The 25,837-nt window shown below is 41.6% G+C and overlaps 1 protein-coding gene across 1 annotated transcript in view; it reads right to left on the reverse strand.

Moving 5' to 3' along the window:
* pclob (piccolo presynaptic cytomatrix protein b) overlaps window positions 1–20,519 on the reverse strand; it is a 58,717-nt gene extending 38,198 nt beyond the window's left edge. Inside the window, exons 1-9 of the mRNA XM_034685066.1 lie at window positions 19,692–20,519; window positions 18,551–19,531; window positions 17,480–18,343; window positions 16,382–17,230; window positions 15,787–16,132; window positions 15,397–15,615; window positions 14,159–14,493; window positions 11,304–12,416; window positions 10,060–11,109 (exon numbers count right to left, since the gene is read on the reverse strand). Coding sequence (XP_034540957.1) covers window positions 10,060–11,109; window positions 11,304–12,416; window positions 14,159–14,493; window positions 15,397–15,615; window positions 15,787–16,132; window positions 16,382–17,230; window positions 17,480–18,343; window positions 18,551–19,531; window positions 19,692–20,519 — 6,585 coding nt within the window. The remainder of the gene's footprint in view (window positions 1–10,059; window positions 11,110–11,303; window positions 12,417–14,158; window positions 14,494–15,396; window positions 15,616–15,786; window positions 16,133–16,381; window positions 17,231–17,479; window positions 18,344–18,550; window positions 19,532–19,691) is intronic.
* Between the last annotated feature and the right edge of the window lie 5,318 nt (window positions 20,520–25,837).

Below are 25,837 nucleotides of genomic sequence, written 5' to 3' on the forward strand. Positions count from 1 at the left end.
TGCCATTATTTTTCACCAGGGCCTGGCTACAAATCAGAGCAAGCGCCTTAAAGCACCCATAGTCCATCTGAAAGCTTTCTAACCACTGTTTAATACTAAAGAAGAAGAAAGAATTAATACCAGGTGCTGGTTTAACAGGTGTCTTTCTGTGAGATTTGAAACTGAAGAAAACTGCAGAGAATTCTTCAGCCATCAAAGAATTCTGTGAGGATCTTCTTCAATACATAAATAAAGGGGGAAGGGGCTCCCTATTTGAATTATAGTTGAATAGGTCCCACTGATTATTATATAGTATTTTTGCTTAAGATGCCCAGTCCTTCCTAAAGGGTGAATTAGTTCCAACAGCTTTTTTGTTATTATTACTACTAGATTTTTGCCAAATCTAACAGTAAAGTTCAGTTTCCATAAAAGGTCATATCCTTGAGGTAAACTCTGACTTAGTTAGCATTTGCTCATTACAGAAATTTCCACGTAAGCTATCAAGTTAAAAGTTAAGTGACATTCTCTGTTTTGTAATTGTAATACAATTTGATATTACATTTCTTAATTGAAATGCATGATAAAACCAAAACAGGGTCTTTCCTCTTGTCATCTGATTGTATGTTTACCTTATGGAAACATAACATTGGTTTAGGGCTGGGTTAACATTTGTTTATGTTCCTTTACACTATATCAGGGCTCTGGTTATAATAAACACTAAAAAGAAGCCTAGCCAGGAACTTGTTTTCCACTGGAAGTCATTGTCATCTTAAAGTACTGTAACTCCAGTTGCCCTCTTTTATGGAGGATAATTTATTATAGCAAATTTTGTTTACTTCATTGAGACTGCTCTGACTTTGTGAAACTTGACTCCAGAATTTTACCCCAAGACAACAGAAAAACCTGTATGGACAGTAGATTTGAAATAATTTAAAGGTGAAATATGAGTTTAGAAATGCAACTAACCTTACTGTATAATGTCATAAAGTATGTGCAGAGGCATTGAGGTATGGCAGTGTGTTGCAATGGAAACTCATAACTTTTATAATCTGGAGTACCTGCATCATATTTTAATTGTTGTAGACAGGTTCATGAAACAAAACACTACGTATCTAATGCTGAGTGATATCATAGCACTCAAAGTAATAAAAAAAAAAACCTGCTCTATTTCTCCCAGACATTTAAAAGAATCCAAACATTTCCAGAGAGAAAGAAACCCCCCAAAAATTATTATTTTGAAATTAGCATGCTCTCCCTGATTCTAAATGCCCGTTGCTATTACTTGCGACACAAGTAAGACAGCAATAAAAAATCTTACCTTGCAATAGAGCAAGTCACATATCAAAAGCAATGCTATCATACAATGAATCCTCGAAGACACATTTCTTATCACATCTAAGCTCCATTAGTTAACAGTTAAAGAGGAGAGGAGGGTTTAAGCTGTCAATAGATAAAACTGTGTCTGTAGCAGCCTAGCAGAGAAAATCACAGCAATGCGCCTGCCTCTGCAGAGCCAGGGAGAGCAGTTCTGATACACAGGACAGAGGAGGAGATTACATTGCATACATATTGCTGTTTGTGAAAAAGTATTTACATTCTGCTATCTTTATCCAAGAAATAAGTTTCAAACACCAACACATATATTACATCATTATTATAGAACAACTGTGACAACAAGTCCACACTTATGTCCAAGTGCTTTATTAAAAAAAAAAGTGTCTGGATCTATCTCAAACACATACTGAGTATTTTAGATTAGCTCTTGTTCAGGATATGATGCAATGAAAAAGAAATGTTCAAAGGCTCATATGCTGAGTCAAATTTAGTGTATGATGTAATCTACCCTCCGTCATTCCCAGGATTTGGCCTACTTTTAAAATGTACCTGTGTCGCACATTTAATCTTCCTTCCCTCAGAAAACGCCATAAAAATTACACTGCAAAGCCCTGTTGTTAACATACACTAAACCAGCTAGACAAGGCTAGAGGGAACATTAAAATGTATTTGGTCAAAACTGTTTTAGATGGGAAGTAACTTGCCAGTTTTTGTACAACTAAGGGTTATTATCATTTAAAATGTCAAAATGTAATATTTCTTTGAAGAGATGAGGTGTTGGTGCATAATAGCGCATTAGCAAACATCTACTGCATGGCTGAAAATACAAACACTCCTTCCCTAAGAATGCTGGCAGCAACAACACTGCAAATAAAGGTTGCTTAAATGCATTACTTTAAAATGCTGTCATCTTCAGATATCCATATAATTCTTCTTGTCATGGCTAACCGAAGTGTTATTGATACTGGAATGCTTTTGTTCAGTCCGCTGTCGTTAAATAGGAAATATGTTAATCCTATTGGTTCTGAACAGTGACGAACAAAGCCTTATCAGCGTAGCGACTGATGCTGATAACCATTTAGACCAGTGATTTTCAACCACTGTGCCTTGGCACACTAGTGTGCCGTGACAAATTGTCAGGTGTGCCGTGGGACATTATCTAATTTCACTTCAATAGTAAAAAAAAAATTCATATACTGCAAATAATTTGGCATATAGTGGGTCTGTGCCTGCAATGTAGTGACTGGCAGAGTAATTTAATACTCATCATACTGACCTGCGCTACCCACCCACTGGGTGGCAATAAAGCGCAATAATGACCTTGTTAATTTAAGATAATAGAATTAATGATGAGCTCGAGAGGTGTATGTGACAAGACGTAGGTGTACAACAGTGATAGATAAATATTCAAAAATGAAAACTCCAAACTGGGCCCTGGATAATTCTAACCTGGATGAAGAGCGTAATATGAGTGGTGGAAAAGGTAACTTTTATGAGAAAAACTACAAAGGTGAGCTCTCAAAGCTAGCTACTTAGTAGCTGAACTCGTAGCCAAATCAAAAAAAGTCACACACTGTGGCAGAGACATTAATACTACCTGCAAAAGCCATTGTAAATTAGATGCTTCGCCCTGACGCAGTTAAATAAGTAGCCAAAGTCCCTCTCTCAGATAATTAATCATAAATTGAGAGAATAAATGTGTCATTTTGGAACACTTTTGGTTGGTAGTGTGATTTTTATTAATGTAAGAAATGTGCCTTGGCACCAAAAAGGTTGAAAAACACTGATGTAGACAATCAGATATTAAGCCCTCAGTTTCATCGTATGCAAGCTCAGCATCACTTATGACAACCTTTTAAGGTGGACTAAGAAAAAGCGATAGTTCTCCAGATTACAGCCAAGGTGTAATTGAATTTGTTGTAAAGGTTAAGTTGCTGATCTGCATTTGATGTAGCTCATTCAGAATACACAACAGCTCTCAGGTTAGTGGCTCTTAAAGCTCCCATGAGGAATTTGTGGTTTGTGTTGATTTCGGTCACACCTGTGGACAAGGCTGCACCTTGTATCTCTTTGCCAATTTTGTCCCATATACATGATGGTATATATGAGGTATGTCTTCTGAAGATAATAATAAATATTTTGCTGCTTTCTTTTAACAGTCAATGTTGTGCTGTGACAAATGTTTTTTAAAAAGCTGTTTGGCAGCATGCAGTGCATCACTTTGTCTGAACCTACCCTGCAGCAGCAGTTTTGGACATTGATAATAATATAGAAATGATCAGTCTTGTTGCTGATGATCTCATTTGCCTTTGTAGGTCAAAAAGACAAATCAGTATTAATTTCAGTCTGCTTCATAACCAGCTAAAAACTCCTCACAGCTTAATGTTATTCAGGCTTATCCTTTTGGTGATTAACAAACCTGTAAGTCCTGGTATTCTGCCTTTAATATCAGTCAGCAACATCATTTTCACAGACCTCTACTTCACCTCCTCCGTAACACTTCTGGATGTATTCACAGTTTACAAGGATTGTCCTCCTGTCCTGTCTTGTTCATATGTTAATCAGCAGAAATATGTCAATCCAGAGTCCATTCACGCGCTTAAACGACAAACTCCAATTCTACTGTTGATCACCTTGAAGATGCAGCAGAAGGCCTAATCAGAGAAAGCCTAAATTCAAGTTCCCTATAGCTATAGAAATTGACTGAGCAATATGTCATTGCTGCCATTTCAGGAGAAAGGATGATTTAAATTCCATTCTGTGTTAATGGAAACCTGAGCTGGCATTAAGATGATCCAAGATGATATGAAGATTTGAAAAGCACATAATTAATATCTCATTAATCCATTTAAGATAACGGTGGTCTGTGATGTCAGATCAGATTATTTTAACTGACAATATAGACTGATGTTTAGACTGTTAATTATCTGATTTTCACCATCAAAGCTACTCCAGCTATTTGCTTCATTGCAGGATAGCCTACCCGTTAATGTATGTCCTGATATAGATCATCAGATTTTAAAATGAATACACTGGGTGTTCAGAAGTTGTATGATTTTTAAAAAACACATTTGCATAACTCATTAGAATCAGGCACTGTAGCCTTTACTATTCTGCTTCTATCTCCTTCTGAGTGGACAAAGTTGAAAGAAGCAATCAGCAGAGATTGATAGAAAAGGATCACACAGCAGTGTTCACAGATGGCTGAGCCATGGCCACGCATGTCTATGTGTTCCTCCTGGTCTACTGTATTCTCTCTGTTCTGCTATCTTAAAAGGCCCTGGCCTCACACTGTTCAAGGCACTGGTATCACAGAGGTCTGATCATCATCCTCAGCATGATAACTGCTCATTTTAACCCTTGTGAAAAAAGAAAAGAAAAGAAGGAGGAAAGAGACCACATTTAAACAAATGTATGTGCTAAATTAATGGCAAACAGACCCAACCTTGTATTTGTAACTCATTTAACCAGCTAATTCCAAACCAGACTGGAAATGAAAGATCTAAGTCAACAAAAAAGCACTAATCCCATCACATTCCCTTTCAGCGCCAACATTGCCTCGAGGCCACACAGTCTCAGAGCCATGCATCAGACCCACTGGGTCTGGAAAGTGGCCATCATCCTTTTGTCTAATTAAATCTGTTTTATGAGCAAAGAGCAGGAGCCCCAAGCAAAGATCCGTCGGAGAGGCTGCTCCCAATGATTAGCCTTGGAGCTGGATTACCAGACCTTCACTATGACAGCAGGGGGGGAATTTATGCTCTTGACACACTGGCGTGCATCAGAGTATGGTAAAACAGTTGTGCAGTTTTACAAAGACATTGTAAATCAATTGAACAAAAAGTGCACACTCATCTATCAAACTGCTCGTACCAGGGAATGTCTGTCACTCTTGCATTTCCAAAGTAATCAATCAAAGCAATGCATTTTTGTATTACTTGCAAAAACCTACACTTTCATATAAGATGCAGGTCTCAGGGTATCAACGTGGTGCTGAAATTTACATTTTAAGATAGCTCAAGTCTGGCCTTTGGGTTGTAGACTACACCACTTTTCCCAGCATCTCCTCAGTGCGTCCCTGCTATTGATATTGGAGCAGGCAAGTTTCGTATTGATTTTCTGGCAGATGCCTTTGGCACAAGCTGTAGCTGGCTAATATACTTGGCTTTCAGCAGCCCCCACAGAGCAGAACTCCTTATGAATCAAACCCCCTGATAATAGAGAATGTTGACCTACTAATCTGTAATAAGCAGAGTGCTTCATTCTACAGAAAACAGAAACAATCTAACTGCTTTTTCCTATCTGTCAAATGGCACATCATCAAACTTCCCTTCATGGAACGATGAAAGGAAGACTGAAGTGAACTACTTGAAGACAGCTGAAACATAAGTTGTCAGCTAAAACATGAGAATGTCTTTTAATAAGGCAGAGAACCTTTCAAGTGAGTTCCTATTCATCTGTATTGATTAGAAAACAACATAATGTATTTAAACAGGAGAATTGATCCTTTTCTCACCATCAGATAAATCATTAGCTTCTGAAACTCAATATTCCCCAAATAGTGTACGTTGAAAGGCAAATTGAGTAGTACAGTTACAGGCACCATGACAAAAGCAATTGTAGTTGAATGAATAAATAAAAAAAATGTGTTGTCTACAGTTATTACAGTCTAATTTAAAGCTCCTGTGAGGAGTTTTCAGCTGATTATGAAACATAATTACTTACAATAATTACTTAATCTCAGTTCATCCTTCTCTTCTTACATGTGCAATACATCTTTCTACCCATCTTCCCAGTTCTTTTTTGTACATTGTTTATACCTAGGCTACAAGTCTGTGCACATTTTTCACCACGTCATTGGTTTTGGAAATATTTGTAAATTTACTTATTTAGTTGTGTATATACGTTGTGTATATATGTTGTAAGATATGCTTATTTTTACTTCTTTAATTTTAATTGCTGATAACTTTTTAATAATTGCTATTGTATATGCTCTTGTTTGCTTTATACTGTTTTGCACTGTCTACCTTGCTGCTGTAACACTTAAATTTCCCCGTTGTGGGACGAATAAAGGCTTGTCTTATCTTATCTTATCTTAATAAAATTAAATTTGAGGCCTCTTTTTGAGCTCCAAAAGCAAACAAGACCATAAGGAATGAGACTGATTATATCCATACAGTTGTTTTCAATGCCTGTATAACAACTAACACCAGTTAAGTGTCAGACTAGGAAATTACAGCTTTCACAACAACATGACTATACATCTAGTGTACAGGACAAGATCAGCAAATAGCTTTGTCCACAGAGGGTGCCTAGATCAACACAAACTGTTAGGCACTCACATGTGCCTTGTGTATATGTCTAAAACATGGGCCTGTTCACTTTAAGAAATATTGGTCACGTTGAACCTTCTAAAGAGGCAGTTGGAAATAGTAGGGATGCAGCAGGTAGGCAGTGCTGGGTCTCTCTTAGGAGTGACTATTTTTTACACTGTCACTAGGTGCACCAAGGGGGGCCTCCTCTTTTTCTGTGAGGAAAACAGCATGTGGTTGTGTGGCTTACTGCAGACCACATCTTGCACTTATCTTGTGTATAAGGGTTGGTACACTTCATCTTTTTGTAATCACAATTAATTGCTGAATCTCAGTAGTAAATCAGGATCAATCACAATTGCATCCTTATGTTTTGCATTTCAAAACTGTTTTTAAGTCCATATTGACAATGTTGACAAGCAATTCTTACAGTGTCCTAAAATAAGGAATGTGTATGATATATGTACGTATATGTTCATGCATATGTACTTGTGTGTTTGATGTGAAAGCAGGAGCTACACCAGTCAGATTAGCTGCACCTGTACCCTCAATCTCAAAGTACTTTAGTGGTATTCTAATTCCTTTCGCCACAAAGTGCTTATGTGTTTTGGCTTGTCAGCTGAGCTGTCTGGGAGGGGTTTTTTTTAAAGTGAAATGAGCCATCCAATAGTGCAGTAGTGTCCTTATTTTCTATCACGGCAGCAGCAGTAAGCAAGAAGACTCTGCAGTGGCTTAACTACAGTGTGCAGGAAGGGACAAAATATCCCAAGATTTATAAAAGGAGCATTAACTTTGGACCTTAATCACATTGCGATGTATACAACACAAAAATGTTCATGGCAGTGAATGAATGAATCACACGTGCTGTACTGTGCATTTAAAGGTACTGTCTGCTTAGATAATACATCTTGCCATGAACTAGTCTTACATGAAAACTTTGCTAGTTGCTTATTGTTTTCTTCAACCTTTAACTGCCATAGACATTCGCCTTGATGTAAGATATACATACAAACTGTGTATCGTACATAAAATAACCGAACAGGAACGCTGCCGTTATATGGGCCACAAGGTAATAATCTAAAAATACTGAGGAAATATTATTCATACCGGCCAGTTTGTCACACACAAAGGCTCAAACTGGCAAAGCATGACACACGTGTGTCCTACTTATCAGACAAGAGTCACTCACAGGCTTTTGATGGCATCAGCTCAAAGAGAACAGGCAAAAGGAAAAATGGATAGACTTGCTGCTAGCACTCACTTTTCCTAAAGTGGCCCTTCTCCTTTGAACCACACAAGTCATTTTCAGTATTTATGCCCTTCTCAAAACACACACACACACACACACACACACACACACACACACACACACACACGAACGCAGCACGCACAATCATAGTAGAGAACTTGCAGTCAAAGGCTAGGCCTTGAGGATAAAGCAGGGCAGCAATATGTATGACAGCTCATCCTTTCCATGTGTGTTTAGGCAAAGCTATTTCTGTTTCCTCTTCTATTAACAGGCGTGAATCTGTGATGTACATTCAGCAGCAATCATCCATGTTTGTCCCTTCCTCCAATCCAAAGTCTGCCCTAGGGCTCATCCTCCTCTCTGGTGTCCGTGTAAAACGTGATAAGTGTCAATTACATAACAGGCAAATCTCTTTCAGTGTTATTTCTCCATAACAACGCGCCATTTGGACTCAGCACGTGATCATCTGTCTCTGGGACACCAAAGTGGAGGCAGAAGAAAAGGGAAAAGATAAAGTTGACATTTACTCAATCACTACAGTGATTGCTTTTGTTTACTGAGAGTCAACAATATTCAAGAACACTGTTCATATTTTTAACTGTCAGTAAGAGATACTTGGAAGTAGTCAAAATGATAACCAAAAGTCACAATATTTTAATAAATCAGATTTAAATCATCATTTAGAATTTAGATTTAAATGTAAAAATCTCTTCCCCTGTGTTATAAGATTTCATGACATGAAAGTTTAAACTTTAAAATTTACTAACAGGTCCCGCATAGCACATTACTCAATTCCACACAGTGTGCCATTATTTAAAAGGCCTTTAAACTAGCCGTCAGAATAACTATGAAAGCGAGACAAAACCCCTTAAATACAGACATCAAATAACTCTTAATTTTTCTGGAAAAAACTGCTAGTTTATTTGAGACATTGATAGTAATTAATGTTTACCAGAAATGTGAAAAGCCTATTATCTCTGCACCTAATACACAGAATTTGTAAAGGCTAGACTACACAGCCTCACATTCAACATGTGTGTGTGTGTGTACGTCACAAGGCAGGTATACACACGTGCCACAGCCACCCACATAAAATGAGGGAAAATTGTTGGAGTCACGGTTCTGGGACAGAACAGATGGCCTGAAAGGAAATGTCTGCTGCTCTAATGTACTGCACTGTGTTGTGTTGGACCAAATCCTTTTCACCTCTGCTTATTGGCATATCACGGGGCTTTGACATCTCAGATCTCCCACGGGGGTGGAGATTCCCTGGTTTGCTATGGCAGCAGATCCCATCACACTAATGCTGTTGCACAACCCTCAATCACTCTAATACATTTTCTGCCCGTCTGCTGATGCACTCTTCTCATAAGTGGTTATGTAACATCTCGGACCACTCTGGTTGAGGAATAGCAGCAACCACAAGTCTGTATTTCAATGTTTTATACTTTATTTTAGAAATCAAAAAGTAGGTTGATGATTGTCTTAGATCATAGTAACTAACAGCAAACAGTCTTCAAAGTTACAGTCATGCAAGCTGTCATGTTTTCTCTGCTATGGCACCCTCAACGTTCCCTAGAGCTTGTACTTCATGGTCTACAATAACAAAACTAAATCAATATTGAACTTAAAGTCACTCTGTTGTGAGCTGTTTTTCTTTGGGAATAAAAGGCAGCCAATCTCCATGTTTCCCAACACATGGCAAAAGAAAATCCAAGAAAAAATAATAAGAAGGAAATACTCAAAGTGAATCTCCGCAATTTGCTTGACTATGAAAAAATGTGTGTTGTTATTATTCATTATCATTGTGCAAAACAAAATCCATGGCCACCATATCATACCATTTGTCACATAACATCCTTATAAGAATGTTCCTTCAGCTGCCAATTGTCAGTTCAATGGCTCTTCATTATATTCTCAATATTTCTAAACACTTTTGTATTAAAATAGTTTGTTCTAAAGTCCATCAAGCTGCTCTACATATATAATTACAAACACTGTGGGCCTTATTACATTCCAATATATCAAATAACATCAAACCCAAATGAAAACATTCCTGTCATCTCAACCCGAGTTGCCTCAATTGAATGAAACAATGGCAATTTGAGTTGAAAACCCTGAAGAACTTTTTGATGGCCAAGTGTCATACGGAAATCTAAGTAAAATAAAATGTATATCACTTACTGTTGATGTATGAGGCGTTGGGTTAAATCCACAAAGACTGCACACAGTGTTCTTGCATTCAGTGCAGGTGTTGTAATTTGGAGGGTCCTTGGAGCCAATGTTGAGTTCCACTTTACAAAGAGGACAGGTTGACAGAACTGCTTTAGGAGGAACTTGAGTGACTTCAGTGGGTTTAGGAGGCTCTGGCTTTGGAGGCTCTGCCTTCTTTTCCTTGGCCTGTTCAGTGGGCTTGGCCTGTTGAGGTGGCCCAGATACCTGTGCAGCAGGCAGTTTTGTCTCTTTTGCAGGGGGCATCTTAGGAGAAGCTGGAGGTGTAGTTTTAGGAGAGCCCTGGGTTGCAATGGACATCTTTCGTGGGGTAGGTGGTGTAGACTTAGGTTCATCTTGGACAGCGGACGTAATCAATGTAGATGCAGAGCTGAAGAGAGAAGAACCAAAACCAAACATCTTTCCTTTGACCGACTCAGCAGGCTTTGCAGCAGCAGGCTGGGTTTTAGGACCACCAAAGCCAAAGAGGCCTCCTGATTCCTGTTGTTTTGCAGGTTGAGTAGGTTGTGGCGCAGATTTGGCAGGAGGGGTAGCAGATCTTGAGGGTTCCTGTGGCGGTTTTCCAACCTCCTGTTTTGTAGGACCTCCTTTGGTCACTGGCACAGTAGTTTGAGGGGGCTGCACCTTTGGGGCTTTTTCGACAGGCTTCTGCTGCTGGACAGCCATGTCTTGTCCCTGTCCCTGCTCTGTACCTGAAAGGACCTGTGGCTTTTGCAAAGAACCTTGTCCTAGTATGTCTGTCTTTGCTGGCAAAGGAGCTGCTGCTTTTGGGGTTTCCTTCTTTTGTGTAGTTGCCTGTGGTACCTCTTTTGTGACTGCTGTAGATTCTGGGGGCTTCTCCTTCTGGATTACTGCTGGTACATCTGTCTTTTCAGCCTTGTCAGAGCCAGTTGTAAGAACCTTGCCTGGGGTTTGCAATGGTTTTACTACAGGGCGACCAGTGGGCTCAGTTGCTCCTAGGGCTCTTTGCATCTGGCAGTTTAGACAAAGCCATTCTTTTACCTGAAAAAGGGAAATTAAATGTAAAAAATATTACTAAGAAGCAAGCAACAAAACTATTCTGATTTATAAACTTAGAATGAAATATTTGATGTCACATGAAGTTAAATATGTGCAGAGAATTTTCAGACACTTCAAGCATATCTGTGTCTCTTGTTTTTACAGATGTATGTATTGAAAGAAGCTACATGATTTACCTCTGCCACATTTGGCACGGGATTAAATCCACATTGGCTGCAGACATCAGTCTTGCACTCTGTGCAAGTGTTGTAATTTGGAGGATCTTTGGAAAACTTGTTGAGCGTAATCTTACACAGTGGACAGTTAGATAGACCTTCTTTTGGAGCACCTTGGCTGTCTATTGGTGCCTTGGAAGGCTGTGGTGGAGCTTCCTTTACTTTGGCTTGTTCTGTTGAAGAAGTCTTTTCCTGTTGTGGTTCCTGAGCTTTCCTCTCCTGAGGTGTCTTCATATCCTTTGCAGGTAACTTTTTAGGAGAGGCTGGCGGTGTCGCTTTAGGAGAGACACTGGTTGTAGTGGACATCTTCCTTGGAGTTGGCGGTGTAGTTTTAGGTTCATCCTGGACTGCTGAGGTAATTAAAGTGGATGCAGAGCTTAAGAAGGATGACCCAAAGCCAAACATCTTGCCAGTCACTGCAGCAGACTTTGCTGCAGAAGGTGTTGTTTTAGGACCGCCAAAACCAAAGAAACCTCCTGATTCCTGTTTTGCAGGCTGAGTTGTTGGTGGTGCAGATTTTGCTGGAGAGGTACCAGCTTTTGCGGATGCTTGTGAGGGTAGCTTTCCCACTTCTTTACTGGGTGGAGGAGTAGACTTAGCAGTTGAAGTCACAGCTTGTGGTGACTTTTGCTGTGCTGGCTTTCCTGCCTCTGGATCTGGTTGGGGGACAGACTTTGCAGGAACACTCACACCTTTAGGAGGCTGCTGTTGAGGCGCACCAGGTAGTCCTTTAGCTGTCTCTTTAGAAGTCATTTGAGAAGGCGGTGAAACATCAGTCTTTGTTTCGGTGGATTGAGCAGTTTTGTCTGGCAACGTAGCCGCTGAAAGAGCCTCTTTCTTTGTTGCATCAAGGGCTGGGGATTTGATGTCCTTGGTTGGGGCTGGCTCAATTAGGGGTGCAGCCAGTTTGAGGGTGTCATCCTGAGAAGTTGACAGTGGTGTCTCTTTCTTCTGTGCGGTGACAGGAACCTCTTTGCTTGGTGAAGGTTGAGGTTTTATCATAGGGAGGCCTTGAGGTTCAGAAGCTCCTAGGGCTCTTTGCATCTGGCAGTTGAGGCAAAGCCATTCCTTGTCCTGAAAAACGAAAGCGTAACATGAGTAACTGTCCTTGATTTTGATTGACCAAACTTTGAAAACAGCTCATAAGTATTTTCGTCCAAATACATTATTGTTGAGGTATTAAAATTAAACACAGACATGGAAAATTAATTAGCATTCAATCAATTTTACTACCTTTTCTGTTTCAAGGTTCCAAATAAAACAAAAACTTGAGACTTCTGATAACCAATGTATAGTTAAAGAGATTAAACCATATTTTTTATTCAGTCAATGATCCTGAATGAAGACAATTATTTAAAATAAGTACTTAGTCACTGAATTACCTCAGTTGCAGTTGGCATAGGACTAAATCCACATTTGCTGCAGACAGCGGCTTTGCATCCAGAGCATGTGTTGTAATTTGGAGGGTCTTTGGAGCCCACGTTAAGTTCTGCCTTACAGAGGGGACAAGCAGTCTGGCCTACTTTAGCGGCAACTTGGAGGGCTTCTGATGAATCTTTGTCCACTTTGGCCTTTTCTGGAGGAGGAGCCGTAGTCTGCTCAAGTTGGTCTGGCATCTTTTCTAGACTTGGTTCCTGTGTAGCAGAAGGTTTTTCCTCCTTTACTGAAGTCCTCCTCACAGAAACTGGAGGGCTGGACTTCTGTGGTGCTTGCATTTTTCCAGAAACTTGAGCTGGTGCAGACATTTTGCGAGAGCTTGGAGGTGTTGTGCGGGACTCTTCCTGGACTGCAGATGTTATCAAGTTGGATGCTGAGCTGAAGATGGATGAACCAAAACCCATCATCTTTCCAGTCACTGCTTCAGTTGTTTTTGAGGCAGCTCTTGGAGATTTAGGACTTCCAAAGCCAAAGAAACCTCCAGATTCTTGATTTGCTGGCTGTGTTGATGGAGGAGCAGATTTGTCAATTGGTTTTTCAACAGCATTCGATTCCTTGCTAGGTGTTTGTACTTTATCATGGGGTGTTACCGGTGGAGCAGCTGATTTCTGCACTATGACAGCTTTCTCCTCTTTCTTCTCAGTTACTTCTTTAACTGCCAGAGGAGTTTGTGCAGTGATATCCTTTGCCTTCTGGAGAGCAGTTTCAGATTCTGTAATGACAGGATGAGATTGAGCAAGCAGGGGCTTATTCAAGTCTGAAACAGTGGCAGTTGCCTCTTTACTGGGAGCTGCATCAGAGGTGGGAACCTCAGTAGTCAGTGTTGAACCAGATATTTCATCTTGTGCTGGTGCTGAAACAGCATCTTGGGAATCTTTTGCAAGTGGTACATCAGTGGTTGATGTTTGAGTAATATCTTTTTGAGATGGGGATTTGGTTTCTTCTTTCTTTTGCTGTGCACCTGGTGTTGCAATGTCCTGTTTTTTGTCAGATACTGTTGTTTGAGCGGAAGTAATGTCTTTCTTTTGATTTGCAGTTGCATCTTTTTGAACAGAAGCAGGTGAGGACACTTGGTTGGGTGATGCCTTGGGTTTCATCAGTGGAGGCTCTAATGATTCAGATGCTTTAAGAGCTCTTTGCATCTGACAAGTGAGACACAACCACTCCTTCACCTGTAAGTAAAACACAAGCTCCATTAGGTTATTGCATCTGTTTGTCAAATTAGTTAAAAGGGCAGCATTGTAGTATAGGAAAAAAATGGTTAAATATTTAGTTTCAGATAAATAAAAAATCTTCCAACCATTTAGACTTGTAATGTATAGTTTGAGTCTTAATTAGGACTTCATTAGTAAACACATCTTTAAATTAATCTTACTTACTTCTGACAGTGTTGGCATGGGGTTGAATCCACACTGGTTACACACAGTGTTTTTGCATTCAGTGCAGGTACTGTAGTTTGGTGGATCTTTAGAACCAATGTTGAGCTCAGCCTTACAGAGTGGACAAGCAGACTGGCCAGGTTTGACAGCTCCTTGGGGGACTACTTTAGCAGCTGTTGGAACCTTGTCCACTTTGGCCTGGACTGACTGAGGTGTCTGCTTGGGTTGCTCTGGCTTCTTCTGTTGTTCTTTCCTCTGGTCCGCAGGGGATTTAATCTCTTTTGCCTGGGATATCTTGGGAGAAACTGGTGGCGTAGTTTTGGGCTGGTCAACAGCTGAGGTTATCAAAGTGGATGCAGAACTGAAGATAGAAGATCCAAAGCCAAACATCTTTCCAGAAACTGACTCTGCAGGCTTTGCAGAATCTGGTTGACTTTTACCACCACCAAAACCAAAGAGGCCCCCTGAGTCTTGCTGGGACCCTGTTGAAGCAGTACTTTGTTTACGTTCAGTTAGTTTTGTCTGGTCAGGTGCTTTGATGGGACCAGATGTTTTTCTGGCTTCCTGTGGGCTTTTCTGAGAAGGAATTGGGCTGACTTGCTTTAGACCCACTGGCTCTTTAGCAGTCTCAGCTTTATCTGGCTGTGCAGTTACAGATGGTTTCCTCTGTGGTGAGTATCTTCCTGATGACTCTGTTTTTTCAGGCTCAGTTGGGCCTGCAATGTCTTTCTTTGTGGGTATTGCAGTTATTTGTGATTTTGCAGGAGTTACACTTGGGGGCTGGGTTTCTCCCAGTGCCCGCTGCATCTGACAGGTGAGACATAGCCACTCCTTCACCTAAAAGTAAATACATTTTAAGGTTATTTGTGTATAGTTCCTCTTTGTTTGTGTTCATGACATGCAGATTTTTCAGCTGTGCTTCAGAAGCTTTTATGTGAATGTGGTAACAGATAACTAACTTGGGGCCTCAATGTTAAATTTTAAAACAGCCATGAAAAAAAGACAAAAGGCATATATTGACCAGAATGAAAAATCATTGAGACACATATTCTTCAAAGCTCATCTGATAGCAGATTTGTACCGAAGTGATCTGAACAATACAGTCGCATGTTTAAATCTTACCGATGTTTCCTTTGGATTAGGATTAAATCCACACTGGTTACAGACAGCGTTCTTGCATCCAGTGCAGGTACTGTAGTTTGGTGGATCTTTAGAACCAATGTTGAGCTCAGCCTTACAGAGTGGACAAGCAGACTGGCCAGGTTTAACAGCTCCTTGGGGGACTACTTCAGCAGCTGTTGGAGCCTTGTCCACTTTGGCCTGGACTGACTGAGGTGTCTGCTTGGGTTGCTCTGGCTTCTTCTGTTGTTCTTTCCTCTGGTCCGCAGGGGATTTAATCTCTTTTGCCTGGGATATCTTGGGAGAAACTGGTGGCGTAGTTTTGGGCTGGTCAACAGCTGAGGTTATCAAAGTGGATGCAGAACTGAAGATAGAAGATCCAAAGCCAAACATCTTCCCAGAAACTGACTCCGCAGGCTTTGCAGAATCTGGTTGACTTTTACCACCACCAAAACCAAAGAGGCCTCCTGAGTCTTGATGTGACCCTGTTGAAGCAGTACTTTGTTTACGTTGAACTTGGCTATCCAGCTTTGCTGCCTCCTTTGACCCTGTCTTCGGTCTTTCTTCAGGTACTTTACGATCAGTTGCTGGACTGACTTGCTTCAGTGGTGGAGTGGCAGAGTCTTGTTTGCCAGGTGGCAATGGTGCTATAGACTGCTTCCTCTGTTGTACGTCTGGTTCTGAGCTGTCCTTCTTTAGAGGTGCAGCTGGTTTGGAAGAGTCCTTCAACTGGACTGGAGCAGGTGAAGGAACTTTACTGGGTGATGTTTGGGACTTCATTGAGGGAGGCCCTGGTGGCTCAGCTGCTTCAACTGCTCTTTTCATCTGGCAGTTTAGACATAGCCACTCTTTGACCTAAAATACAAAAGCCAATTTGTTATTTGTTGCTTTTGAATTGGGAATATATTGAATTAGCAACAATCTGAAAATGTAGAAGAACATACTAATAGAAATGGCTCTGTGATCAGATAGTTTATAATAAGAATGTAACAAATCTATACAAATTTGAAGCAATGCTATGATTGCAATTATACTAGAAGTACATACAGTGTAAAAAGAAATAACTATTTCTGTTAGAGAGCATTTATGTTTTCTTACACTTACCTCTCCTGTAGGTATTGGGGTAAATCCACACTGGTTACACACAGTGTTCTTGCATTCAGTGCAGGTACTGTAGTTTGGTGGATCTTTAGAACCAATGTTGAGCTCAGCCTTACAGAGTGGACAAGCAGACTGGCCAGGTTTGACAGCTCCTTGGGGGACTAATTTAGCAGCTGTTGGAGCCTTGTCCACTTTGGCCTGGACTGACTGAGGTGTCTGCTTGGGTTGTTCTGGCTTCTTCTGTTGTTCTTTCCTCTGGTCAGCAGGGGATTTAATCTCTTTTGCTGGGGACAGCTTTGGAGAAACTGGTGGAGTAGTTTTGGGCTGGTCAACTGCTGAGGTTATCAAAGTGGATGCAGAACTGAAGATAGAAGATCCAAAGCCAAACATCTTCCCAGAAACTGACTCCGCAGGCTTTGTAGAATCTGGTTGACTTTTACCACCACCAAAACCAAAGAGGCCCCCTGAGTCTTGCTGTGACCCTGTTGAAGCAGTACTTTGTTTTCGTTGAACTTGGCTATCCAGCTTTTCTGCCTCCTTTGACCCTGTCTTCTGTCTTTCTTCAGGTACTTTACGATCAGTTGCTGGACTGACTTGCTTCAGTGGTGGAGTGGCAGAGTCTTGTTTGCCAGGTGGCAATGGTGCTATAGACTGCTTCCTCTGTTGCAAGACTGGTTCTGAGCTGTCCTTCTTTTGGGGTGCAGCTGGTTTGGAAGAGTCCTTTAACTGGACGGGAGCAGGTGAAGGAACTTTACTGGGTGATGTTTGGGACTTCATTGAGGGAGGCCCTGGTGGCTCAGCTGCTTCAACTGCTCTTTTCATCTGGCAGTTTAGACATAGCCACTCTTTGACCTAAAATACAAAAGCCAATTTGTTATTTGTTGCTTTTGAATTGGTAATATATTGAATTAGCAAAAATCTGAAAATGTAGAAGAACATACTAATAGAAATGGCTCTGTGATCAGATAGTTTATAATAAGAATGTAACAAATCTATACAAATTTGAAGCAATGCTATGATTGCAATTATACTAGAAGTACATACAGTGTATAAAGAAATAACTATTTCTGTTAGAGAGTGTTTGTGTTTTCTTAAACATACCTCTCCTGTAGGTATTGGGGTAAATCCACACTGGTTACACACAGTGTTCTTGCATTCAGTGCAGGTACTGTAGTTTGGTGGATCTTTTGAATCCGTATTGAGTTTCAAGTTGCAGAGTGGACAGGTGGACTGGCCAGGTTTGACAAGTACCTGGGGAGATTCTGTAGGCTTGGGGGACTCTGATTGGACTTTGTCAACCTTGCCCTGTCCAAAAGGAGTTGTCTTGGTCTGCTGGGGCTGCTCTGCTGTCTTTTGCGGCCCAAGCTTCTGGGTATCAGTAGCCTTCATATCCTTGGCAGGAGATATCTTTGGAGAAACTGGTGGAGTAGTTTTGGGCTGGTCAACAGCTGAGGTTATCAAAGTGGATGCAGAACTGAAGATAGAAGATCCAAAGCCAAACATCTTCCCAGAAACTGACTCTGCAGGCTTTGCAGAATCTGGTTGACTTTTACCACCACCAAAACCAAAGAGGCCTCCTGAGTCTTGCTGTGACCCTGTTGAAGCAGTACTTTGTTTTCGTTGAACTTGGCTATCCAGCTTTGCTGCCTCCTTTGACCCTGTCCTCTGTCTTTCTTCAGGTACTTTACGATCAGTTGCTGGACTGACTTGCTTCAGTGGTGGAGTGGCAGAGTCTTGTTTGCCAGGTGGCAATGGTGCTATAGACTGCTTCCTCTGTTGTACGTCTGGTTCTGAGCTGTCCTTCTTTTGAGGTGCAGCAGGTTTGGAAGAGTCCTTCAACTGGACTGGAGCAGGTGAAGGAACTTTACTGGGTGATGTTTGGGACTTCATTGAGGGAGGCCCTGGTGGCTCGGCTGCTTCAACTGCTCTTTTCATCTGGCAGTTTAGACATAGCCATTCTTTGACCTAAAATGGAAAAACCAATTTGTTATGTGTAGCAGTCGAATATCAAATATTAGTAACAACCTTAGTATTTATACAACAATACAGAACTTTAAACATTTTTTTTTTCTAATCATGCACATATAACATTTGTGGATTAGGACATATGGCGGACATATTTCCTATAAAATACAATTTGGGGTCCCAAATAGTATTTTTTACATTACTTACCTCTCCCATAGGCATCGGGTTAAATCCACACTGAGTACAGACCGTTGTCTTGCACTCTGTGCAGGAGTTGTAATTTGGGGGTTCCTTGGTACCAATGTTAAGCTCAACCTTGCACAATGGACAGCTGGCCTTGGATGCTTTAGAAGATGCTTGGGTAACTGTTGCTGCTTTTGGTGGCTGTAATGGAGCTTTATCCTCTTTGCCTTGGCTGGATTTCTCTGGTTTCTTCTCCTGTTCTTGCTTCTGAGTAAGTAGTTTTGGCTCTTTTGCTGGTGACATTTTGGGAGAAACTGTTGGTGTACTTATTGGAGAAGTTATGGGCACAGTGGACATCTTTCGGGAGACATGTGCTGGTGCAGACATCTTACGAGGGCTTGGTGGTGTACCGCGTGATTCTTCCTGAACAGCAGATGATATCAGAGTGGATGCTGAGCTAAAAATGGAAGAACCAAAGCCAAACATCTTTCCAGTCACTGACTCCGTTGTTTTTGAACTTTCAGGTGTTGTTTTGAGTCCACCAGTGATGACTTGGTTTCCTAACTCCTTCTGAGTATCTGCGGTGACTTTACTCTGTTTGATTCCTGGATCATCTGCCTGGGAAGTTTGTTTCTGGGACTGTGAGGCCCCCGCCTGATCCGGGGTTAATTTCTTACTAGGAGTTGGGCTGCCTTGTGTGTCACCATCTGGTTCTTTAGAAGTCTTAGTCACTGCTATAGGCTGTGTTTTCTTGGGAGAGCCTGGTGTGGAACCTCCCTTCTTGAGAAGTGTATCAGCCACTGGATTTGCCATTTTTTGAGATGCATCAGATTTCAGTAGATCCTTCTTAAGAGTTTCCTCTTTTTTAGGGGGTGTAATTTTCTCATGTGCAGAAGATGGAGAAGTTTTGTTGGCTGTATTTTGAGGTTTCACAGGAGGTGCTGTAAGTTCAGATGAACCAAGAGCTCTCTGCATTTGACAGTTGAGACATAACCATTCCTTTACCTGGAAAAAAGACAGATTTGATTATGAAACAAATATAAAATATGTACTTTAAAAATGGTGCGTTATTATTAAATTCTAGGCATTAATATATAACTTGAATCCTTTATAGTTATTTGTATTTTTCTATTTTTAGAGAATTGTGTGTCTTTGCTTAAATTACCTCGGAAACATTTGGCATTGGATTAAATCCACATTGGTTACAGACAGTGTTCTTGCATTCAGTGCAGTGGTTGTAGTTAGGAGGTTCCTTGGAGCCAAAGTTAAGTTTCACTTTGCAGAGTGGACAAATAGATTGGCCTTCCTTGGGTACAGATGGGGAAGCTGCTGCATCCCTTGGAGGCCCTGATGGAGCTTTTTCTACCTTGGTTTGTAGCATTGGGGAGGTCTTGGGTTGCTGCGCTTGCTCTAGTTTTTTCTCCTGCTCTTGTTTCTGAGAAAGAGGTGGTTTCGATGCTGCAGACTTCTTGGGAGAAGCAGGTGGTGTCTTTATTAAAGTTGATGCAGAGCTAAAGATGGAGGAGCCAAAGCCAAACATTTTCCCACCTATTGATTCAGCAGGTTTTGCAGCATCTGGTTTAGATTTGGGACCACCAAGTCCAAAGAAACCTGACTCCTCTTGTTTTACTGAGGCACTGCTCTGCTTGCGTTCCGTTTGACTCATCTGGTCTGGTGGTTTCTTAGGATCTACCCTACTGCCCATCTGTGGACTTTTTGGGCCAAGTGCTGGGTGACTTTCTGGTGCTTTCATGACTTCAGGCTTTGCTTGTTGCTCTGCTTGTGTCAATGGTTTCCTGTGCGGGGAACCTGGCGCGGATGTCTGCTTTGTTTGAGATCCAGCTGGTGTTGAAGTGTCTTTCTTTTGAGGTTTATCTAGTTGGCAAGTTTCCTTATTTACGTCTTTGGCAGGTGCTGTGACTTTGTTTGGTGAGGCCTGTTGTTTCATCATGGGAGTTCCAGGAGGCTCAGATGCTCCTAGTGCTCTCTGCATCTGGCAATTGAGACATAACCACGCCTTCTCCTATATCAAAACAAACAGCAAAATTAAGATCAGTTTTGTGGTGAAATGGAATGTAGTTTACTTCTAAAATCATGTTAATTACATGTTTAATAAAAAAGAAAAAATTTGACTATCACATTCATGTAGTTTTTCTCTAATAAACAATAGTATTTCAATCTTACCTCTTTAACATTTGGCATGGGACTGAATCCACATTGATTACAGACAGTATTTCTGCACCCTGTACAGGTGTTGTAGTTGGGAGGATCTTTAGAGCCCACATTGAGTTCCAGTTTACAAAGAGGGCAAGTGGACTGGCCTGCTTTGGACATCACAGGAGAGGCTGAGGCTTTCTTTGATGGGTCTAATGGAGGTTTTTCTACTTTCCCATGTTCTGGTGGAGGTCCCTTGGTCTGCTGGAGTTGTTCTGTTTTTTTTTCCTGATCTGTATTTTTGGTAGTGGCAGATTTGGAGTCTTTTGCACCAGATATTTTAGGAGAAATTGGTGGTGTTGTTTTGGGCTCATCTTGGACTGCTGAGGAAATCAAAGTAGATGCAGAACTGAAGATAGAGGAACCAAAACCAAACATCTTCCCACCCACTGACTCAGCAGGCTTTGCAGCATCAGACTGACTTTTAGGACCACCAATACCAAAGAACCCTCCTGACTCTTGCTGAGGAGCTGCAGTGACATTTCCCTGCTTCTGTCCAGTTTGGCTTTTCTGGTCTGGTTGTTTCTGCGGTCCTGTTTTCCGGCTCTCTTGTGGCGTTTTCTGAACAGGAGCTGGGCTAGGTTGCCTGTTGCTGTCTGACCCTGCAGAGGCTTCTGCCTTGACTGCTTGTGCTGCTGGTGTGGATACTTTTCTCTGAGGAGAACCTGGTGCAGATGTTTTTTGTACAGCAGGCAGTGTCGGTGTTGCTTTTTTCGATGATGACTCGACCAAAGGTTTATCTTCAATTCCAGCAGTAGCCCGCTTCACCTGGCAGTTGAGACAAAGCCACTCCTTTCCCTTAAAAACACAACAACAGAAAATAATTATAAAAGCAATTAAAAGCTTGAAGTAAAGAAAAAAAAATGAGAAGCATGAAGCAAGGTGCCCTACTCTTAACAAATAAACTCAACAAACACATGCAAAAACTACTAAATTCAGTGAGCAAACATCTGTTTATGGCCATAGCAACTGAGGTAAAGAAGGGACCAGATTTCATAAACTACTCACTCTGAGGAAGTGTAGGAAATCTTAATAAGCTGCGCAGTGTAGGAACCAAACCACCCAGCTGAGGCTTGTCTGTGCTTTTCACAACATCCCAACTGACCTCAATATCCGTGAATATGGTATGCAGTTGTGTGTATCCAAAGTTTGATCGACTTAACCAAATCAATCAATCATCACAAATATGTTATAGAAAAAATAAGCCAAGTACCAATACTGACATTGTTGTGTACATTATACACATTAGGGTTAAAATATCAGTTTTAGAGTGTTTGCAAAAACACGGATGAATCTATCGGTCCTGTTCCTGTTTCACCACTCCTTCAGACATTAGTTTAAGCAGTATCACATGATCAAGTAGCCTCGTACTGTCCTTGGCCAAGGTAGCCTACTAACTGTGCATTGAATTACAGAGTCAAGTGTCAAGTCCTTTGTGCCTCAGATACCCTGAGAGAAGCCACATCCATTAGTTCTGTATGTGGTATTCCCTGCAAGACAATCCTCATCTGCTGCGGGTGTGTGCGTGTGTGTGTGTGGTTAGTGTGGAGGTGTATTTTACAGTCTTTTTTGACAGATTTCTATGTAATCACACGACAACTGTAGTAATATTATCACTATAAGGGGAAGATAGTGACCCTGGAGGCATGTGGAGCTATTTTTTTTCTTTGTAAGGGTCTGACAGTCTTCTCACAGTCTGACTGGAGACTAGAGAGCTGTGAGCAGAATATTGAAAAGGAGGAAAAAAGCTATGCAGCTTGCCAGCTACAGTCCAAATATTTGGACTGGACTGAAAATACAAAACACACTGTATATCAGCTATTTTATGAAAATAATTACTTCCAAAACATGCCTTTTATCATAAGCTGGGCTTTGACTCTGTAGCCTGAGTGTCAAATGAGTGCTGCCATGACATCTATTGATGTAAATTAGTTAAACCATCTGGGAGTAAACAATTCAATAAAAAAGCAACCACTGAACATCAGAAGAAGACTTAACAGCTTCAAACAGCTTCCATTTGACAAGAATTGTTAGCGTGTAACTGTACTTTATCAAAGTAATGAACACCTCATATATATTGAAGACAATGTGACTGAATCAGCTGACTAGTTCCCTATGACCACTCAGATCACTCAGGAATCAAAAGCAGGTTGTCTCTGAATGTATAAAAGCGATAGGGATGTATGTCTGAGTTTTAAAAGTGTCAGTCCTCCCTCCTTTAATTCTGCATTCATTCTGTGAGCTACCTGCTCGACATTAACCGCGTCTTACCTCTTTAACATTTGGCATGGGGTTAAATCCACATTGGTTGCACACAGTACTTTTGCAATCTGTGCAGGTGTTGTAGTTTGGGGGATCCTTCGAACCCTTATTGAGAACCATCTTACAGATAGGACAAGATGTTTGGCCTGGTTTAGAAACAGTAGTGGTAGCTGCTGCTGCTGCTGCTGCCACCTTTGGAGTCTCTTTTGTAGTTTTGCCCCCCTTGTCCTGTCCTGCTGGATGAGCTTTTCCCTCCTGGGGTTGCTCTTGTTTCTTGTCTTGCGCTGACTTTTGGACAGAAGGTGGTTTGGTCTCCTTTGTAGACTGCATCTTGGGAGAAATAGGTGGTGTAGTTTTAGACTCATCCTGAACAGCTGATGATATCAAAGTAGATGCAGAACTAAAAATAGAGGATCCAAAACCAAACATCTTCCCGGTCACCGACTCTTCAGGCTTTGCAGCTTCAGTTTTAGAGCTGCCAAAGCCAAATAATCCTCCTGACTCCTGCAGGGGAGCTGGGGTTGCACCACTTTGCTTCCGTGCAGTTTGACTTGTCGTGTCAGATTTTTGAGACCCTCTTCTTCTCTCCATCTCAGGTGTCACTTTCTGAACAGTCGCTGAGTTGACCTGTTTTTGACTGTCTGGTCCTTTAGCAACCTCACCCTTGGCTGGCACTTTAGGGGATGTAGACTGCATTTTCTGAGATGAGGCTGCCGCTGCCATCTCTTTTTTGACAGCCGGAGCAGGAGATGGTGGTTGGCTTTGACCAGCAGATACTTTGTTGGGTGAGGGCTTTTTCATGGATGATCCTGTTGGTTCAGAGGTTCCTTGAGCTCTCTGTATCTGGCAAGTAAGACACAGCCACTCACGCCCCTATGCAAAATAAACAGATAAATAAATTAATGAAAAAGAGAGCGAGAGACAAATAAATTATGACAGTGACAACATTTTGATATCTGAAGATCAAGAAAAAAAAACGTTTGGTGCAAAAAAATTGGTTTACTGACATCATAAATATTTTAGATGAAGATGTAAACATTTGTAAGATTATTAATGTAGCTGTATATAATCGGTGTAGTCTGTAATAGTATTGCTGAGCCATGTAGGCTCAATGAACTTAACTTATTGCACTGCTTTGGCAGCACTACATAGTCAAATAATCTTCAGTCATCATTAATAAAGGAATGTATGAAAATGAATAGTTAAAGGTAAGTAAGGTAACACATTTTTTCTGACATAACATAGTAGATGCAAAATTTGGTTTGTATAAAGTATAAAGATGAGAAAATAAAGAAGAAATGAAACACAGAAACACACTGAGCCAGTACTTACATCAGAGTCTGGTGGGCTGAAGCCACACAAGCTGCACACCTCTGCTTTACACTGTGTGCAGGTTTTATGGTTGGGTGGTTCCTTGGTGTGCATATTGAGTTCAGTTGTTTTACACACTGGGCAAAGGGACTTAGCTGCTACTTTTGACTGAGTTCCAGCTTTGGTTGCTCCCTGTGATGAAGACCCTGTCCGAGACAGGCCAGGTGTACCAGGTCCCTTAGTACCTTGCTGCTGCTGAGGCCCAGGCTTGTTGGAGGACTGCTGCTGTGGTGTAGTCCTGACTCCCTGCTGTTGTTGTCCCTGCTTAACTGAGCCCTGTTGTTGCTGGGGAAGTTTAGGTGAGCCTTGTTGCTGCTGTCCCACTTTAGGTGGCCCTTGTTGTGGGCCAGTTTTTTGTGGCCCAGTCATTGTAGACTCTTGCATCCCGGTCTTTGCAGCCCCTTGTTTTGGAATCCCTGTCTTAGGTGGTACTTGTTGTGATGACTCCTTTGAGGGTTCGGGTTGTGCTCCACTTTTAGATGGAATCTGTTGTTGAGCTACAGGTTTAGGTGAAATATTCTGTGGAGGGCCCTTCGGTTGATTTTTCTGTGGGTCTCCTTTAAGTGGACCGCCAGGTTGTGTCCCTGCCTTAGGAGCAGCTTGTTGCGCCCCAGGCTTGTTTGGAGGTCCTGCCTGTCCGTTCCCTTGCAGCTGGGGTGATCCTTGTTTAGGGGGAGGCTGGCCTTTTTGCATAGAGGGACCCTGGCCTGATTTTTGGGGTCCCTGCTGCTGTTGAGGTCCCTTGCCAGGGCCTGCTCCTGGTTGCTGTCCTCCAGTTGGTGGGACCCCTTGCTGGGAAGATGCTTTCTTATCCCCCTCGCCATCATCTCCAAATAATCCAAACTTATTCACAGCTGATGACACAGCATTTAGGGGGTTCGCCCCACTCAGGAATTTGGAAGAAAACATAGTGGGGTCCTCCTCCTCCTCCCCCTCCTCTTCTTCCTCCTCCTCCTCTTCCTCCTCGCAGGAGCTGGAGTCTACAGGACTGTCTGAGTCAGAACAGGAGCTGTCTCCTCTCTGTCCTGCCTCTCCCGCAGAGGCCTGAGGGGGGGCTGTGGCTGGGGCTGTGGAGAGGGCATCTACAGTCCCAATGCTGCTGCTGCTACTACTGCTGCTGCTCCCAGGGCTCTCCTCTGGCTCGGCATCAACATCAGACTTCCTAAATGCAGAGAAAGAGACACAGATGAAGTGTGAGATGACAGCAAACAAGACAAGTTCATGGAAAATTCAAAGAGAGCGTGAGAATCTAAGAGCCACATTTACATTACGGCATCTTAGACAAATACAGTAAGTAAGTAGTAAGTAAACTTTATTTAGTATAGCACCTTTCACAGACATAGTCACAAAGTGCTTTACAGAGAATCAATGTCGACAAGACAATACAATGAGCATTAAATAAGATAATTAAGAAAGTAGACAAAATTACATCAAATTACAACGGAAGGTCAAAAGCCATAACAA

The sequence above is a fragment of the Notolabrus celidotus genome, chromosome 6, assembly GCF_009762535.1.
Source record: "Notolabrus celidotus isolate fNotCel1 chromosome 6, fNotCel1.pri, whole genome shotgun sequence".
Classification (NCBI taxonomy): domain Eukaryota; kingdom Metazoa; phylum Chordata; class Actinopteri; order Labriformes; family Labridae; genus Notolabrus; species Notolabrus celidotus.